The 20,225-nt window shown below is 40.8% G+C and overlaps 1 protein-coding gene across 1 annotated transcript; it reads left to right on the plus strand.

Annotated features, from left to right (window-relative positions):
- Positions 1-159: 159 nt before the first annotated feature.
- Positions 160-13,956, plus strand: LOC139551269 (epidermal retinol dehydrogenase 2-like). The gene is made up of 4 exons (XM_071362741.1): positions 160-240; positions 681-911; positions 13,448-13,579; positions 13,825-13,956. The coding sequence occupies exons 1-4, from the start codon at positions 160-162 to the stop codon at positions 13,954-13,956; spliced, it is 576 nt and encodes a 191-aa protein (XP_071218842.1).
- The last annotated feature ends 6,269 nt before the right edge of the window (positions 13,957-20,225 follow it).

Raw genomic sequence — 20,225 nt, forward strand, 5'->3', positions numbered from 1 at the left:
AGGCTCCAGATCAAATCTAGGGTGTGCTCGGCTGCGCTGTTCAGGCACTTGAAGACGGGAAAAGCAACGAAGAAACCACGCGGAAGGTAGTTTATATGTCAACAAGAAATAAGTAGACAAATTCCTGTTTTAGTGAGTATCTTTTTTGCTTTAATTACCATGCGCCTCGCCGCGGAGTGCGAAGGTCGATTAAAGACCCGAATGTCCAGTGTTGAAAGGAGGCGATACAAAATATCCAAGGTTGAGCTGATTGTCTATTGAGGTAAATTTGCATTGGTTACATTTAGATACATTTTTAAATAGGGAAATGATGTTGACCGAATTTGCTACTTTTTATTCGCTCTATCCTATCATTCAGTGCACCAAAAGTTTGTCTACATCACTGAATTGAAGTTGTGTTTGGCGTGTGGATTCATGAGTACATTTCATACATTATATTATCAGTTGAACGTTGACCTTTTTAGATCAAATCACGCTAATCTGCAATCTATTCATCAGATCTCTTGCTTATTAGGATCTCCAACGAGCACAAACAAATTAGCCAGCATACAACAGTTAAACCAAAACAACTGTCTTTCCAGGGGTCAGCAAAATGAATGTCCTCTTGGAAACCTTTGTTCATTGTGATGCCCATCTATTACAACATGGAGGCATTTGTCAGACCGCTCATCTGACTCAAGAAGAAAAATGTCACCGGGGAAATCATCCTGATCACGGGGGCGGGAAGCGGCATTGGCCGGCTCATGGCAGAAAAGTTTGCCCGCCTTGGCGTCTCTCTGGATCTGTGGGATGTCAACCAGGAGGGCATGAAGGAGACTGCAAGACTAGTGAAGGAGAAAGGGGCAACTAGGGTCCACCACTACCAGTGTGACTGCAGTGACAAGGCGGAGGTCTACAGAGTGGCTGACCAGGTAATCAATCGATGACTCATCTTCCATAAGGACTTTAATTACTTGAATATGGTGTATCTGGGGCCGGGGGACCTGTGCTGACCCTCAGTGATGAATATTTTTCACCTGTTAACAAGCATGCGTTCTCCTATAAATGCAAGCTGGGCAATTCCACGAACCAGAAATTATGCTTAAACTCAGATTATTCACTTTAAAATGTATACCAAACAAAAAACATAGATTTCAAAGTTTAACAAACCATACAACTCTATGCACAATGACTACTTTGAACAATTGACAGTAAATTTTAAAAAAATGTTCCACTGGAAAACTGTGCAGATGCAAAGTTTGGTAACCAAAATTTGTATCTGCACAGTTCTTCCTGTAAATGTGTTTTTCAGCGTAATTGTTAAAAGTAGCCCTTGTGCATAGAGTTCAACTTTGAAATCAATGGTTTTTGTTTGGTATACATTTTTAAAGCGAAAAATCTGAGTCTCGAGGTGATTCCATTACCATGGACTTGCCCGGCTTTGTCTTATGCTGCTGGTGACTTATTCATTATTACTACAGTCATCATGGAGGTTGACCAACCCCCCTCTTCTTTCCATTGTGTGTAGTAAACTGTCTGTCAAAGCAAACTGATGTTTGGAAAATCTATTGTGCTGGAGGCACGTTGAATGAATCGGAAACGAGGGAGTAAGCTGCTTACCAAATGTCCAGTGTTGATGAGAACGTAAGTAGAGCCACATGACAGATGGGGATTCCTTGTGAAACTAGAACCAAAAAAATACCATGGTATTTTGGATTTTCACAATGTAATCCATAGTATGCTCCTTTGGAGCAAGGATTGTTTACATATATTTGACATTTGTAACCTAAAAGCATTATAAAACATTTCTTGATTTTAGAACATTGGTGACATTTTGGCCTTACCCAGGACTCCTTCAAGACTCCGCAATGTTTCATCTGTTGATGCTACAAAGCAACAAAAAAGTTGTAATATGAAGCTTTACCCCTTGCACTGTAATATGAGTAGTATTTTGATTTCAATCAAATATTACAAAATATGATTACATTTATGAATATAGAAACATGAATACTGAAAATATGCAAAAATAAATGTACCTTTTCAATACATTTTTCAAAGTTAACGCCTATTTTATACAGAGGAATTGGCATAGTTGGCAATGCAACAAACCACAGCACTCCTTTTACTTGCACATATCATTGCACATCCTGAAAATCAGTAACAGGGTGACCATTTTGATGATAATGTGATAATGCTTGGTGATAATGCTTACATTACAGATTGGATCATAACTCTAAAAGTTAGATCCCACTCTGGAACTTTGATATGGCCATAGTGGGTTTAATAATATATAGAACAATTTGCTCAATAAAAAATGTATATTTTCTACATTAATGTTTAGACTTTCAATATTCATAAATTAATGTAAGAATTGTTATGTAAATCAAAATACTACTCATATTACAGAGCAAGCGGTAAAGCTTCATATGACACACATTTTTGCTTTGTAACACTTCCAGATTATAATTATGGAGTCTTAAAGGATGCCTGGGTAAGGCCAAAATGTCACATTTGTACTTAAATGAATTATTTCTCAGTTATGCTTTAAGATACAAATGTCGCATATACAGGTAACTGCCAAAATAAGTAAACATTTGAGTAAATGAGGGATACAAAGTACACTGCTCAAAAAAATAAAGGGAACACTAAAGTAACACATCCTAGATCTGAATGAATGAAATATTCTTATTAAATACTTTTTTCTTTACATAGTTGAATGTGCTGACAACAAAATCACACAAAAATTATCAATGGAAATCACATTTATCAACCCATGGAGGTCTGGATTTGGAGTCACACTCAAAATTTAAGTGGAAAACCACACTACAGGCTGATCCAACTTTGATGTAATGTCCTTAAAACAAGTCAAAATGAGGCTCAGTAGTGTGTGTGGCCTCCACGTGCCTGTATGACCTCCCTACAACGCCTGGGCATGCTCCTGATGAGGTGGCGGATGGTCTCCTGAGGGATCTCCTCCCAGACCTGGACTAAAGCATCCACCAACTCCTGGACAGTCTGTGGTGCAACGTGGCGTTGGTGGATGGAGCGAGACATGATGTCCCAGATGTGCTCAATTGGATTCAGGTCTGGGGAACGGGCGGGCCAGTCCATAGCATCAATGCCTTCCTCTTGCAGGAACTGCTGACACACTCCACCCACATGAGGTCTAGCATTGTCTTGCATTAGGAGGAACCCAGGGCCAACCGCACCAGCATATGGTCTCACAAGGGGTCTGGGGATCTCATCTCGGTACCTAATGGCAGTCAGGCTACCTCTGGCGAGCACATGGAGGGCTGTGCGGCCCCCAAAGAAATGCCACCCCACACCATGACTGACCCACCGCCAAATCGGTCATGCTGGAGGATGTTGCAGGCAGCAGAACGTTCTCCACGGCGTCTCCAGACTCTGTCACGTCTGTCATGTGCTCAGTGTGAACCTGCTTTCATCTGTGAAGAGCACAGGGCGCCAGTGGCGAATTTGCCAATCTTGGTGTTCTCTGGCAAATGCCAAACGTCCTGCACGGTGTTGGGCTGTAAGCACAACCCCCACCTGTGGACGTCGGGCCCTCATACCTCCCTCATGGAGTCTGTTTCTGACCGTTTGAGCAGACACATGCACATTTGTGGCCTGCTGGAGGTCATTTTGCAGGGCTCTGGCAGTGCTCCACCTGCTCCTCCTTGCACAAAGGCGGAGGTAGCGTTCCTGCTGCTGGGTTGTTGCCCTCCTACGGCCTCCTCCACGTCTCCTGATGTACTGGCCTGTCTCCTGGTAGCGCCTCCATGCTCTGGACGCTACGCTGACAGACACAGCAAACCTTCTTGCCACAGCTCGCATTGATGTGCCATCCTGGATGAGCTGCACTACCTGAGCCATTTGTGTGGGTTGTAGACTCCGTCTCATGCTACCACTAGAGTGAAAGCACCGCCAGCATTCAAAAGTGACCAAAACATCAGCCAGGAAGCATAGGAACTGAGAAGTGGTCTGTCGTCACCACCTGCAGAACCACTCCTTTATTGGGGGTGTCTTGCTAATTGCCTATAATTTCCACCTTTTGTCTATTCCATTTGCACAACAGCATGTGAAATTTATTGTCAATCAAATCAAATCAAATCAAATCAAATTTTATTAGTCACATACACATGGTTAGCAGATGTTAATGCGAGTGTAGCGAAATGCTTGTGCTTCTAGTTCCGACAATGCAGTAATAACCAACAGTAATCTAACCTAACAATTCCACACTACTACCTTACACACACACAAGTGTAAGGGATAAAGAATATGTACATAAAGATATATGGATGAGTGGTGGTACAGAACGGCATGGCAGATGCAGTAGATGGTATAGAGTACGGTATATACATATGAGATGAGTACTGTAGGGTATGTAAACATAAAGTGGCATAGTTTAAAGTGGCTAGTGGTACATGTATTGCATAAAGATGGCAAGATGCAGTAGATGATATAGAGTACAGTATATATACATATGAGATGGGTAATGTAGGGTATGTAAACATTGTATTAAGTGGCATTGCTTAAAGTGGCTAGTGGTACATTTATACATAATTTCCATCAATTCCCATCAGTGTTGCTTCCTAAGTGGACAGTTTGATTTCACAGAAGTGTGATTGACTTGGAGTTACATTGTGTTGTTTAAGTGTTCCCTTTATTTTTTTGAGCAGTGTATATTGAAAGCAGGTGCTTCCACACCGGTGTGGTTCATGAGTTAACATCCCATCATGCTTAGGGTCATGAATAAAAATGCCCAGTGTTACTGAATATCCCGGTATGGCACAAGGTCGGTATGAAGGTATGACAATCTGGATACCGCCCAAGCCTACAAAACACCAAATGATAGAACAATGGTGTTGCATCAACTGTAAAAACCTGTTTTGAACTCCAGGCAATCTTTTAAGACCCCTTCAACCTGTTACCCATGTCCATAAGTACATAGCAACAATGTTAAATAATCCTTACCATAACTGGTTTGCCAGGATGTAAGAGACAAAGATGTCATGTGTGTTGATTCAACATGTGTTTTGAAGTAAAGTGTTTTTAAATGTTAAATCCTTATGTCTATAATCTACTGTAAGTGACATTTAAAAAAAAAAGTCCCTATTCAAATATATCAGTCTAAGATGGATATCTATGGGCTTGGTCTCAATCAACCGCATCCGCCTGTGTCTCCTTCCGCATCTGCGGAGGAAGGTGTCTGAGCTACAGCGGTGTTTGTCAGATCATGAGACATCCCGAAAATCGATCTTCTTACAACATTTTTAGGCCTACAAACGAATATGACCACTATGGAATGATGGTGTTCTTCATTTTGCTCAACGACCACAAGCCCCACGGGACTCGTTTGAAGTCTGTAAAGGGGATGCGCTAACTTCTGTCTGAGGCGTTCTAACCGTATGACCTACAAACTACACTCATAATTTAACAATTTTATTCATATTTACAGATGGCATACACGTTTGTTATTAAGGCACATACAAGTTCACATGTTCCAGAAGGCATTTCTGCCTAAAACAAATTTTGATAAAAATAAAAAAAGTTTACGTTCAAATGGCTCTCCTGTGATGAAGTGACGTGCGTCATACGCCTAGTTTCCTGAAACGAGTCACAGCTGTTTTTTAAGTTAAGATAGGAGACGATGCCAGATGCATGACGGAACCAACCCTATGAACTATGCCTATGTAACGTGTCTGTAATCAGTGTATAAAGAAACTAAACGGGACTGCCCTGTGGGAGCTCCTGACAGACGTTCACTATGGTGCATCAAGTTTGTTGGAACCTCTCCAGCATGCTGACAAAGAATTATTCATTTAAGATTGACTTTGAGTGTCCCTGTGTAAGAATTTTGACAATTTGGTGTCAACGAACAGAATGATTGATTCTGCCTGCGGAGCTTTCCAGTGGGGGTCTGCGAGAAACCGGTGGGTGTCACATTTTATGAAGCGTTAGGGAAATTCCCGTCTGACCAAAAGACGAGGAGACCCACCCAGATCCTTACTGTGAGCTGTCCAGGAGGAGACGCATCGACCGCAAACAAAAGAGGGACATGTCTTCTGATTTCAGTAAGTCAATTTAAATGAATCTGTATAAAAAGTTTAAATGATTAAAAATAAAATCAAGGTAAGTAATGCATAAAAAGGTACCCATAGTTTTCTAGAGAGAAGGCTTATGACAAGACTAGAGCGAGGGCGTAACGGTACCATGGAAAGCTCCGCTGACAGCTGTTTGTAGGCATTTATAAGAAATGTCTACGTGGTCTGCAGCCACTACAAATAACACAAGTTGTTTATGAATACGTGTTCTTATTAAATATGTACAGAAGATACATACGGTGCATAGCAAGTAACAACAAGATAATCGTTGAAGATGCACATGGGGTAATTAGTAATTCTATATGTGAAAGGTGTGTATGGTTGAGTAAGTGTGGAAGGACATGTTAAGCTGATTTAAATATGGATAATAAATGGATTGAAATTATTGCTATTGAGATTTGTATAATAAGAGATTGAAATATGGATAATAAGCTGATAGAAATGTAGCTATAATGTACTGAGTGAATAAGAGCTGTCAGGGGACTACCTCCAGTGTGAATGTAAGCCGAGTTTTCCAGTTCTGTGTGAGCTGAATTTTTCGATGTATAACATTATCTACAGTCCTGGGGGGGGGGGGGGGGGGTCTACAGGTAGAGGCTAACATGTCTCAGAAATCTCATTCGAGTAACATGTCTCAGAGGATAACATGTCACGAGTAGTAACAGGGGTATAACATGATTACATTTCTCATTAGTAATGAGGATAAAATGTCTCTGAGGGTGACATGACTTTAGATTACATGAGGATAACATGACTCATCAGTGGAGTGTGATGGTATAACATCATTATATATGTGGAGATATGAAAGAAGGTACTACTCCCAATATGCTGTTAAATAGAACACGAGTTAATATTTAAACCCCTGTATGAATAGAACACTGGTGTAGAGGAGGAATTTGTGATGTAACACAAATGTATAATATGTTACTAGAGATAAAGTAACGTAATATTTATATAATGGGTTACTAGAGATAAAGTAACATAACATTTGTATAATGGGTTACTAGAGATAAAGATGAAGTAACAATATTAATAATAATATACAACTTGCACACCCACACTTAGACGATGTGGTGTAAAAAGTATTCTAAGTTCAGAGTTGTCCCTTTTATGGATAATTTTATAAAGATAAGGTTAAAGCATTATACGGGACTTGACTTACTCCTGACCATTATAACTATAAATCCTTATGATATTTCCTCCACCCTGGTAATACATTTTGAAATAAACCCCATACCCTGTTAAATAGAACCAATGATTTTCTGTTAACTAAACTTAAGGCTACAATGTATTGTACTCCTGATGGCGTTTTCATTGAAATCCCAAATGATGACATTCTAAACCAATTCGTGAGTAGGCAAAATGGAAACTGCATCTGTTTCCCTGTCTATGCTGTCTCAGGTGCCAGACTTATTATGGACCGAGCGCGCCATCTACACAGGACTGACAGACAGTGCCAACCCAGTTAATACATATTGATCCCTCCAAAGCATTACATGTTAATCTTAAAATCATAGCCATCTTAATAAGTGGAAGCAGAAAGTGAATATCCAATCGAAATTTGAAATAAATATATAAAGTAACATTGTTAGGGGAGGCTAAAATGAAAACCACGCCTTCCAATATGGACAAAGGTATCATTTTTATTTTAAACCTTGCAATAGGGGAAAAAGCAGAACGTTGTTTGAGAGTGATCCGTGTATATTAGTAGTAGTAGATTGAGAAGCGAGTCCTAGTTGAAAGAAACAGATATGGAGACTAGTGAAAGTAACAAAGTGAATTGTAATTGGCTTTCAGATAGCACTCCAATAATGCAATGTCTTAGTAATTTGAAGAAGTAAGATGGAGGGATTGAGCATTGGGACTGATATTAAATTAGAGGCCGCTCACTCTTCAAGGCCTGGTCCACTGCTCTTGTGTTTAAGTCATCTGTTGTTTGGGTTAGAGATAGGCTTCCGGTGGAACAATAGATAGCCGCCAGTACACACTGAAATCAACAGGTTGTAAGAGAGACAGTGTGGGAATTTGGGACAGAGGTATGAATAATTGAACAAGTTTTTGACCATTACTCTATTGTATAGTTTAGGTAGCACCAGTGATTTAAATAAGGTAATGTAATCTAAAACAATATTTTTTCATTACGTTGAACTGTGTCCAGAATTGAAGTAGATCCAAGTAAATGTTTTTAGTACTGAATATTGAGCTGATAAGCCAGCACCAACTTTTTGAAGGTCCTAGCAGATTTGTTAAATCAACAGGTTTCATATTGACATGTTTATCAATGATTATGTATCTCTCCCTTTGAAAGGCTTTCTAAGGCAAGTGCCTTGGGAAAGCAGTTAAAGGTACCCGGATCATTAACAAGTTTATAATTTATCAATAGTCCTATGTGCGATTCAGGCCACGTGAAGATCAGGGAGAGAGCGCTGCCCCTGAATGTGGGACACCTGTCTCTAGTCTATTTTACCATTACCTTATGAGATCAAACGAGCTTCAATGCCATACAACTCTCCTTCCGTGGCCTCCAACTGCTCTTAAATACAAGTTAAACTAAATGCATGCTTCTCAACCGATCGCTGCCTGCAACTGCCCGCCCGTCCAGCATCACTACTCTGGACGGTTCTGACTTAGAATATGTGGACAACTACAAATACCTAGGTGTCTGGTTAGACTGTAAACTCTCCTTCCAGACTCACATCAAACATCTCCAATCCAAAGTTAAATCTAGAATTGGCTTCCTATTTCACAACAAAGCATCCTTCACTCATGCTGCCAAACATACCCTCGTAAAACTGACAATCCTACCGATCCTCGACTTCGGCGATGTCATTTACAAAATAGCCTCCAAAACCCTACTAAATAAATTGGATGCAGTCTATCACAGTGCCATCCGTTTTGTCACCAAAGCCCCATATACTACCAACCACTGCGACCTGTGCGCTCTCGTTGGCTGGCCCTCGCTTCATACTCGTCGCCAAACCCACTGGCTCCAGGTCATCTACAAGACCCTGCTAGGTAAAGTCCCCCCTTATCTCAGCTCACTGGTCACCATAGCAGCACCCACCTGTAGCACGCGCTCCAGCAGGTATATCTCTCTGGTCACCCCCAAAACCAATTCCTCCTTTGGCCGCCTTTCCTTCCAGTTCTCTGCTGCCAATGACTGGAACGAACTACAAAAATCTCTGAAACTGGAAACACTTATCTCCCTCACTAGCTTTAAGCACCAGCTGTCAGAGCAGCTCATAGATGACTGCACCTGTACATAGCCCATCTATAATTTAGCCCAAACAACTACCTCTTCCCCTACTGTATTTATTTATTTTGCTCCTTTGCACCCCATTATTTCTATTTCTACTTTGCACATTCTTCCACTGCAAATCTACAATTCCCATGTTTTACTTGCTATATTGTATTTACTTCGCCACCATGGCCTTTTTTTTGCCTTTACCTCCCTTATCTCACCTCACTTGCTCACATTGTATATAGACTTATTTTTCTACTGTATTATTGACTGAATGTTTGTTTTACTCCATGTGTAACTCTGTGTTGTTGTATGTGTCGAACTGCTTTGCTTTATCTTGGCCAGATCGCAATTGTAAATGAGAACTTGTCCTCAACTTGCCTACCTGGTTAAATAAAGGTGAATTTAAAAAAAAAAAAATTTTTTTTAAAGATACTATTATTTCCTTTATGGAGTTGTAATTTGATTTGTTATTTTTTATTTAACAGGCAGTGTTGTTGTTTTTTTGGTACGCATGAGTCACGATGTGAGTCACGACGTGAGAGTCATGTATCCAAAGGGGTATTACCGGTCCCCTATGGTACATATGCAAAGTAGGTTCCCTGGGCCTTTGGAAAATATGCGAATAGCTTTTCTTCACATGCCTGCCAGTAAAAGGAAAAATATGTTGGTAATGGTTGACATCTTTCATCACTTCTACCGTGAGACCTGAGTCCGAGCCAGCAACCTGTACACAGCATCCAGTCGAAGCGATCAACTGCCTTTTCTCTCAGGAATGCGACATGAGTCCATGTGGAGTGAGCACGGAGAAAGATCCCATCCAAACATGCTAGTGTACTGGTAGGAAAAGGGACAAAGACATTATGGACTGTAAAGGACGGTGGCGGCTCAAGTGAAAGACATTGTCAAAGGCCATCCACATTGAACATGTGCCATTGGGGGGATGAACTGAAACACTATCTGAAGAAGAACATGAAGAAACACCAGAAGGATGGGTGCCGGGAGGGGGGTGGTCAACAGTGCCCGTAATTGATTTAGGTTTATCCAAAATTGTCAGGTTGATTGTGGAGGTCTGCACACTGCAACAGTTATAGTAATTTAGACTAAGAATGCATTGAGATACCAATCTGTCATTACTACAAGTGATGAGAAAATTTCATGCTAGAAAAATAAGATGAATATACTGTATATATAAATGTACATTCTGCCAGTATTGGTGTGTGCTAAGTTGACGGTCTTAAAATAAAGTGATAGAACCAACATGAAGCACTAAGGACTGTCATTCTAAATTTGGGTTGGATAATTTATCAATAGTTATAATTATGATTTGGAAAGGCTTCTAGAGACATATATGCCCCTAAAATGTGAGGAGAGCCACTAGATTGTAGCTTGGGCTATCCTTGCCCCAAACTCATTCTTATCAAGGTTGGTGTGAAACTGTTATAACGTGTTCTCTCTCTTCCCTGTGAAAATCAATATGCGTGTACCCTAGACCAAATATGGGAGATCTCTAGAGACGCAGAGAAAACTGGAAATGCTAAAATAATTGCGTAAACTGGCTCTGCAAAACAGAGAGGCTCTTGACTATCTTTTTGCAGGTCAAGGGGGCACTTGTGCAATCAATGGCGATGAATGTTGTACTTTTATCCCAGATCACTCTTCTAATATGACTGATCTCGCCGAATACCTTGCCACTGTTGCTGAGAATAATTCCCCACAACTGGAGTGGAATCCCTGTTTGGAAGTTAGGGATCCCAATTCCCAAATGGGCTGCAGCGTGTGTTTTTGTTTCATAGTTTGTCTAAATTGTGTTATTTAACATGCTGTGTGCGTGTAGTTTTGATAAATTCACTCCCAATTAATCGAAGCAACTTCATTAGGATAGTATCACCATAATAATTGGATTGTACAACCCAGAATGAAGGGCTTGAAATTAAGTGTCTGGTTTTATGTGTTGATTTCCCTTACTTCCCTAGAAATATGACATGGAAGTTAAAGAATATTTACCTTAAAATGTAATGATTTATTTTCACACAAGTGATAAAAGGGTGGAATGTGAAGGAAATTTTACTTTGTGCATGTTGTGGGAAAATTCTTACACAGGGACACTCGAAGTCAATCTTAAATGAGTAATCGTTTATTGTCAGCGCACTGGAGAGATTCCAACCAAATCAATGCACCATAGTACACATGTCAATTAGGAGCTCTCCCTGGGCAGACCCAGCAGTTGTCTTATATACGGCTATACACAGACAAGTTATATTTGCATGATTTAGCATAATTAATGAATAATTACCGTTTTGTTTCATTCATGTGACCGACCAATACTGGTTCATAACATGTGACAGACCAATATCTCACGAGGCTTCTCTCTAAGCTGAGACCTTGAAACTGAGATATCTTTAATTTGTTCTCAAAACACGGTCTGGGCGTACTGCCAAATTGCAGATACTGATAAGAGGAAGATTTGTTCAATCAACAACTTCAATGAACACAGAAATGGGTTTACAGAACAGCACATGAATAGAACACAGAAAATGGTTATAAGAAAAGCACACATTAAAATTCCCATTACATGCATCTTGTCTTTGGTGTCATAAACCATCCTTGGTTCCTACCTGTGCCTGGTAAAGACATGAGGGTGGCTGTCATGACCTCCTACTTTAGACTATTTGGCAGGACGCCCAGAATATGTTCTTTAAGATAGGAGACGGTGCCAGACACATGCCAGAACCAACCCTATGAACTATGCCTATGTAACATGTCTGTAACCAGTATATAAGGGAACTAAACGGGACTGCTCTGTGGGAGCTCTTGATAGACGTTCATGGTGCATCAAGTTTGTTGGAACCTCTCCAGTGAGCTGACAAAGAATGATTCATTTCAGATCGTCGAATTTCCATGACACCATACACGCCATCTGCCCGGTACAGTTGAAACCGGGACTCATCTATGAAGAGCACACTTCTCCAGTGTGCCAGTGGACATCGAAGGTGAGCATTTGCCCACTGAAGTCCGGTTATGACGCCGAACTGCAGTCAGGTCAAGACCCTGATGAGGACAACGAGCACGCAGATAAGCTTCCCTGAGATGGTTTCTAACAGTTTGTGCAGAAATACTTTGGTTGTGCAAACCCACAGTTTCATCAGCTGTATGGGTGGCTGGTCTCAGACGATCCCGCAGGTAAGAAGCCGGATGTGGAAGTCCTGGCTGGTTACACTTGGTCTGCGGTTGGATGTACTGCAAAATCATCTAAAACAAATTTGGAGGCAGCTTATGGTGGAGAAATGAACATTACATTCTCTCACAACAGCTCTGGTGGACATTCCTGCAGTCAGCATGCCAATTGCATGCTCCCTCAAACCTTGTTACATCTGTGGCAGTTGTGATACAACTGCACATTTTAGAGTGGCCTTTTATTGTACCCAGTGCAAGGTGCACCTGTGTAATGCTATTTAATCAGCTTCTTGATATGTCACACCTGTCAGGTGGATGGATTATCTTGGCGAAGGAGAAATACTCACTAACAGGGATGAAAATAAATTTGAGAGAAATAAGCTTTTCGTGCGTATGGAACATTTGTAGGGTATTTTATTTCAGCTCATGAAACACGGGACAAACACCTCACATGTTGCGTTTGATATTTTTGTTCAGTCTAACTTGACAACTCTATGGAAAGGGGAGATGCTTATGAACAACATGGTGTTCTCCATTTTGCTCTACGATCACCACAAGTGTCATGGAACTATAGAAGTGACGGAATTATGGAGGTAGTTTTGTGCCAACAAAAATAAGGGGTTAAATATGTCAAAAAACTAATATTTACTGAGATTTCTTGTATCTCCTAGATATAGGACAAACGCTTCAACGCTTCTTTTTTGCTATTTATAAATTATATTCAATGCGTTTTATGGGTTGTAGTGGTAAAAGACAAATTCAATATTTTTTCAAATAATTCAGAAATATTTTTGGGGGATACCTAAAAGCTGTACTAAAATTCAAAATCAAATAGGTAAATAATGAGCCATGGTATTTTAAAATCATTCTATATGTTAGTTTAGTAGACTACTCCCCCCCCAACGGCTTAGACTTTTAGAGGATTTATTAACACATCTTTGTTCAGGTCAAGAGAGAGGTGGGGGATGTGAGCATTCTCATAAACAATGCAGGCATCGTCACAGGCAGGAATTTAATGGACACGCCAGAATCCCTCATTGAGAAAACCATTGAAGTTAACACCATGGCACACTTTTGGGTGAGCTAATGCGCTTACAGCTCACATCTGCTACAGTGACATCAACACAACTATCTTGTCTGTTTTCTCTCCTTTGCTGTCTTTATCAATACAGGCATTTAAATGTGAAAGCAATATCCTAAATCATGTCCCTTATAGTGGCAATTCCATTCACTCCCCCTCCAGTGAACATAGATCTGAAGCAAACTGAAATTCATCTTTCATTGTGGAAGTTCTCATCCTGATTTCTTCTAATTTCTCTCTAGACTTATAAAGCCTTCCTCTCAGTGATGACTACCAACAACCATGGTCACTTGGTCAGCGTTGTTAGTTCAGCTGGTCTGATTGGTGTCAATGGACTTGCAGATAAATCACCTACTATGCATGTGTGTGCATGACTTACTCCAATGTTCTTCAATACTGGTCCTGGAGAGCAACGGTGTGCAGGCTTTTGTTCCAGTCCAGCACCAAGAAACCTGAACGCTAATCAATGTTTGACTGGCTAAATTAGGTGTGTTGGTGCAGGGCAAGAACAAAGCCTACACTGCCTGTAGCCTAGCCTGGAAACCCAACGTTGAATTTCATGGGGAGCATCGCTGCACAGCTATTTTCAGGTCTCTCCAGAGATGTTCGATCGGGTTCAAAACCGGGCTCTGGCTGTGCCACTCAAGGACATTCATAGACTTGTCCCGAAGCCACTCTTGCGTTTTCTTGGCTGTGTGCTTAGGGTCGTTGTCCTGTTGGAAGGTGAACCCTCGCCCCAGTCTGAGGTCCTGTGTGCTCTCTAGCAGGTTTTCATAAAGGATCTCTCTGTACTTTGCTCCGTTCATCTTTCCCTCAATCCTGACTAGTCTCCCAGTCCCTGCCGCTGAAAAACATTCCCACAACATGATGCTGCCACTACCATGCTTAACCACAGGGATGATGCCAGGTTTCCTCCAGACGTCATGCTTGGCATTCAGGCCAAAGAGTTCAATCTTTTTTTCGCCAGACCAGAGAAGCTTGTATCTCATGGTCTGAAAGTCTTTAGGTGTCTTTTGTCAAACTCCAAGTGGGCTGTCATGTGCCTTTTACTGAGGAGTGGCTTCCATCTGGCCACTCTACCATAAAGGCCTGATTGGTGGAGTGTTGCAGGGATTGTTGTCCTTCTGAAAGGTTCTCCCATCTCCACAGAGGAACTCTGGAGCTCTGTCAGAGTGACCTTCAGGTTCTTGGTCACCTCCCTGACCGAGGCCTTTCTCCCCCGATTCCTCAATTTGGCCTGGCGGCCAGCTCTAGGAAGAGTCTTGTTGGTTCCAACCTTTTTGCATTGACGAATGATGGAGGCCACTGTGTTCTTGGGGACCTTCAATGCTGCCGAAATGTTTTGGTACGCTTCCCCAGATCTGTGCCACGACACAATCCTGTCTCGGAGCTCTACGGAAAATTATTTCGACCTCATGGCTTGGTTTTTGACATGCACTGTCAACTGTGAGACCATATACAGAAAGGTGTGCCTTTCCAAATCATGTCCAATCAATTGAATTTACCACAAATGGACTCCAATCAAGTTGTAGAAACTTGTCATCATGGGGTATTGTGTGTAGATTGATATTTTCTTTTAAATGTAATACATTTTAGAATAAGGCTGTACAGCAAATGGTTCAAGGACAATGCAATTTCACAATTTAGTTTACATTATCTTGATGTGGAGACCTGTTTTATATATCCTCTATGTTGGAGTGTTTTACTTCTATTATTTCTCTATTTTCTTTCTCTGCATTGTTGGGAAGGGCCTGTAAGTAAGTATTTCACTGTTAGTCCACAATTGTTTATGATTTGAGACCTTTGTTTAACCTGCTCTACTGTATGCTAATACACGTGTTTCTCTCCTGATAGATTACTGTGCCAGCAAGTTTGCTGCTATTGGCTTTGCTGAGTCTGTGGCTCTGGAGCTGCTGGCTACGGGGAAGGATGGAGTCAAGACTACTATCGTGTATCATATCCATATTTCATGAACATTGGCATTTTCAATGGCTGCAATACTAAGTAAGTTATCAGCCATAAGAGGTGTTACTGTATATGGGATTACATTTCCCACTTTAAAGTTGTCATTGTGTTTCTAAGAGGTTATTATCCTCATTGCATATTTGTAATAGTTTTTCTCCTGAAAAGTTTGAGATGACCCTGCTGAAGGGTATTTATTCACCCATGAATAAATGAATATGCAATCCCTTTAAGAGCCAGGGCCAGTTCTGTTTTTATGGGACATGAAACTGAACAAGATACTTTTTAAATTGAGATTGGTTTTATGAAGCGTGAAATGGAAGGCCTTGTCTCGGCATTGACAGGGTGGAATTGACGATTGTGTTATGGCATTAGTAACAAAGGTGCTGGGAGACTTCCTCTCTTAGCGTGTGTACACAATCACTATCAACAACAAACATGTAAGTACTTACTTTACACTAGACGAAATGTTGCTTACTGTGGACTGGTGGCCTCTGTTGTTGCCTATCCTGGATCCAGACTAGCAAAGAGGATAACTGAAGCCATTTTAACTGACCAGGTCTACATTCTGCTCCCAAAGAGCATGTATATTCTCATGGGCATGAAGAAGTGAGGATCCCTTCATGTTCTTACATGCTGGTTTTTGCTATATGTCATACTGCCTCACACACAGAGATCTGCTTCACAGACACACATAATCACACATTCCAACATGCAGAAATGGTTACATGCTTAAACTGCACAGTATAGTCATACCCACTGGTGACAACCTCTGTTTCCTCTACTATTGCTAAGGTAGGTTGCCCTCAGTCTAGTTCTCTAGCCTCCCTCTCTTCAATTGACATAGTCCATATCAAATCAAATCAAATTTATTTATATAGCCCTTCTTACATCAGCTGATATCTCAAAGTGCTGTACAGAAACCCAGCCTAAAACCCCAAACAGCAAGCAATGCAGGTGTAGAAGCACGGTGGCTAGGAAAAACTCCCTAGAAAGGCCAAAACCTAGGAAGAAACCTAGAGAGGAACCAGGCTATGAGGGGTGGCCAGTCTTCTTCTGGCTGTGCCGGGTGGAGATTATGACAGAACATGGCCAAGATGTTCAAATGTTCATAAATGACCAGCATGGTCAAATAATAATAATCACAGTAGTTTTCGATGGTGCAGCAAGTCAGCACCTCAGGAGTAAATGTCAGTTGGCTTTTCATAGCCGATCATTGAGAGTATCTCTACCGCTCCTGCTGTCTCTAGAGAGTTGAAAACAGCAAGTCTGGGACAGGTAGCACGTCCGGTGAACAGGTTAACCCACTCAAGTGACGCACCCCTCCTAGGGACGGCATCTTCCCTAGATGTCACTTTTGCTTTTGCAGCTTGTTTTTACTGTTCCTGATCCAAGCTAGCCTGTTAGTATGAGTCTTCAGACAGGCCAGGAATAGCCAAACAGACTAGTGAGGTGTCCTAAAGTGGTCAGATTACAGTAGACTATGTATGGTAGGGACTTACTGATGGACCAAATGGTCACAGGTGGCTGGAGTAAGGTCAATAGGTTAAGTTGACCAGACGTCCCTGATTTCCGGGAACAGCCCATAGTTTTGGTAGCCTGTCTTCGGCTAGAGCTGTCCCCGATTTTTTTGGGGCCGTATGATAATTATAATTATATATTAAATAATATAATTATAAGGGTTTAGAAACATGTTATATTCTTAATGACATACTGACTCCAAAATGACACAAAACATTATTTACCATTGATTTCTATTGGGCACAAAATAATCTGAAATGCAACCAAAACAAACAGCAAATACCCCCCCCCCCCCCCCCCCCCCACGCTTTAAGACAATAGTCAAACTTTCATACCGTTGGTGTATATGGACCTAAGCTTTTGAGCTGGGTTGCCAAGCAACAGAGCTTTAGTATTTTGTCTATGGACAAATGCATAGCCAGGCTAAACTGCGAGCACTTATGAAGTGTGCTACTTCACTGCATCAGGCAGGCTCAATAAGATCAGATATAGTTTTAAGATAAACGTATGTTTTACATAAATGCTATGTTTTTTCACTAGAATAAGGAATACTTCATTCAATAACGTGGTTTTCTTCAGATATTGTGAGACACACTGGTTGTTATTTGGGAGCACACATTAATGATCACAGGTTCTAGTTGAAAACTTCTCTTCTGATCCACTATAGATGGTTATTTATCCAAGATAGTTGATAATGCACAAATGGTGACGTGAGTGTTTTATAAAGTGGCTGACCTCTCCTCACCGTTTCCTCGTAGTTCCTTGATGTGGAAGCAGACGGGTCTCCTGGGGAAGTACCTGGGTGCCTTCGAGAACACAGAGCACTGTGAGACAACATGCCTTAAGCTGCACTGGCCCCTTGCACGCTGTTTGGCCCACGTTTAACCGATGGCCATTGCCAACACACAACTCAGACTGTGAATTGTGCTTTCTGTTCCATTCGAAGCCATTCGATATGAGCATCAGTGTCATTGGCTACTGATAGCAATGTGTAGATTTGTGGGTTTAACAGCTGTCTGCATTTCACACTGTTGGAGGACTCCAAGGGGAGTTTTGTTAGTACATAATTTTCCAACATTTGGATAATGGCTCTAGGTAAATTGTCAGCATTCAGTTTTCACCAGATGGGCAATGGGAGGTATCAGGGAATTCCATCTGCATAGTGTTGGTGCATCATCCTTGGTACAAAAGGTAGATTCTATCACTTTGACTTATTTATTTGTGATACACAGACGTCACCCAAAGCCCTGCTGAAGGATTTTACATGTGCATTGATGAATTTCCATAACGATATATTTTAGGGAACTAGTGAGTGAAGGAGTTGATTATTCCAAAAACATTTTACTACTGCATTACAAAAAGATGTCAAAGCTGTTTGAATGTGCCTAATGCCACTGTAAAAAGAAATGCATTATTGTGCATAAATTAAAAACCTCTTACATTATGTAGATATGCACTTTTGTGGTTGGGTGTGAGTATGTTGAACTTTTTATATGGACATAGTTCTGAATCCCCTTGGGATATGTGAATACTTAAAAAATTATAATAAAGATGTTGTATGTTTTTGTCATCTGATAGTCTGCGATCATTCAGCAAACACTCATACCCAGTGCAAACCTAGTCAGTGCTAATACAATAGTTAATGGGGTGTATTCAGTTAGTTAAAACAACCTGATGCACAACTGGTATGATTCTCATTCTATGGCCATATGTTATTATCTACACCATACATTTCTATCTAAACTTTCTGTGACATTGTACCCTCCTGAACAAGCCCCTGGTGATGGGGGAACAGTTTTTGCTGTAAGAGCTTGGACTTTTGGGTACTGAGACTCAGCTTGACCCCTCTACAACCTAATCAGATGGCTACTAGGAACAAAAGGCCTCAAGTCATTGGCTTAATTTGCATATTTTGCATATTCAACAACATACAAAAAAATTGAAGCTGAAGTTGGGATTTTATTTTAGAAATAAGGCCTGTTTTTCTTTTGAAGCCAGAAGGAGGCTAGTATCACCTACATTTTATATATGAATGCTTCTGCTCAGTGTTTGAGATCAATTGACACCCTTTACCATGGAGCATTGAGATTTATTTTAAACTGCAAAACCCTTACCGCACCACTGCACTTTATATGCAAGGGTTGGCTGGCCTTCTCTAGTCAATCGTAGGCTCAGTCACTGGAATAGTTTTATTTATAACGCCATTTTGGGTTTACTACCATTTTATTTGGGCATTTTTATTGTTCAGATATGTGGTGGGTACTCGCTTCGTTTGGCAGGAGTTTATCCTGCTAACTGTTCCAAATGTCCAAACTGAATTTAGTAAAAGGGCTTCTATGTACTCTGCACCATCGGCTTGGAGTGCCTTACAAAATACTTTTAAACTGGAAGAACTTGTCCCGATTGGTGTTTTTGAATCATTAATGAAGGATTTTTAGGCCGATTCCCTGATCTGTCAATGTTTTTAATTAGCTGTTTTATGATTTTGTTATACTCTTGTGAATTCTATGTTTTTTTCTAGATTACCTGTAGTTTTTCAAGTTGTCTGTCTGTAATTGTGTAATGACTTGGTGCTGCCTATCTGTGTAACGATTGTCGTCGGGAGAAGGAAAGGAGGACCAAAGTGCAGCGTGGTACGTATCCATAATACTTTTAATAAAGATGAATACGCGAACAAAAACAACAAAACGACCAACGAACAGTTCTGAAAGGTGCAACAAACACTAAACAGAAAATAACCACCCACAAACACAGGTGGGAACAGGCTACCTAAGTATGGTTCTCAATCAGAGACAACGATAGACAGCTGCCTCTGATTAGGAACCATACCAGGCCAAACACATAGAAATACAAAACAAGGACAACATAGAACACCAGACATAGAATGCCCACCCAAACTCACGCCCTGACAAACCAAAATAGAGACATAAAAAGGATCTCTAAGGTCAGGGCGTGACAATCTGGGCCAGGACTCTCTTGAAAAAGAGATTTCAAATCTCAATGAGCCCTTCCTGGTTAAATAAAGGTTAAATAAATAAAATAAAAATGTCATGAGGATATTATACAGCCCAGGGCATATTGCATCAAGAGATCATATCAGTTTGTTTTGAAAATATCAAATATTTCATTCTAAGTTAATTTATTTTGCAGCGCTATCAAA

The sequence above is a fragment of the Salvelinus alpinus genome, chromosome 23 (genome assembly GCF_045679555.1).
Source record: "Salvelinus alpinus chromosome 23, SLU_Salpinus.1, whole genome shotgun sequence".
Taxonomy (NCBI): domain Eukaryota; kingdom Metazoa; phylum Chordata; class Actinopteri; order Salmoniformes; family Salmonidae; genus Salvelinus; species Salvelinus alpinus.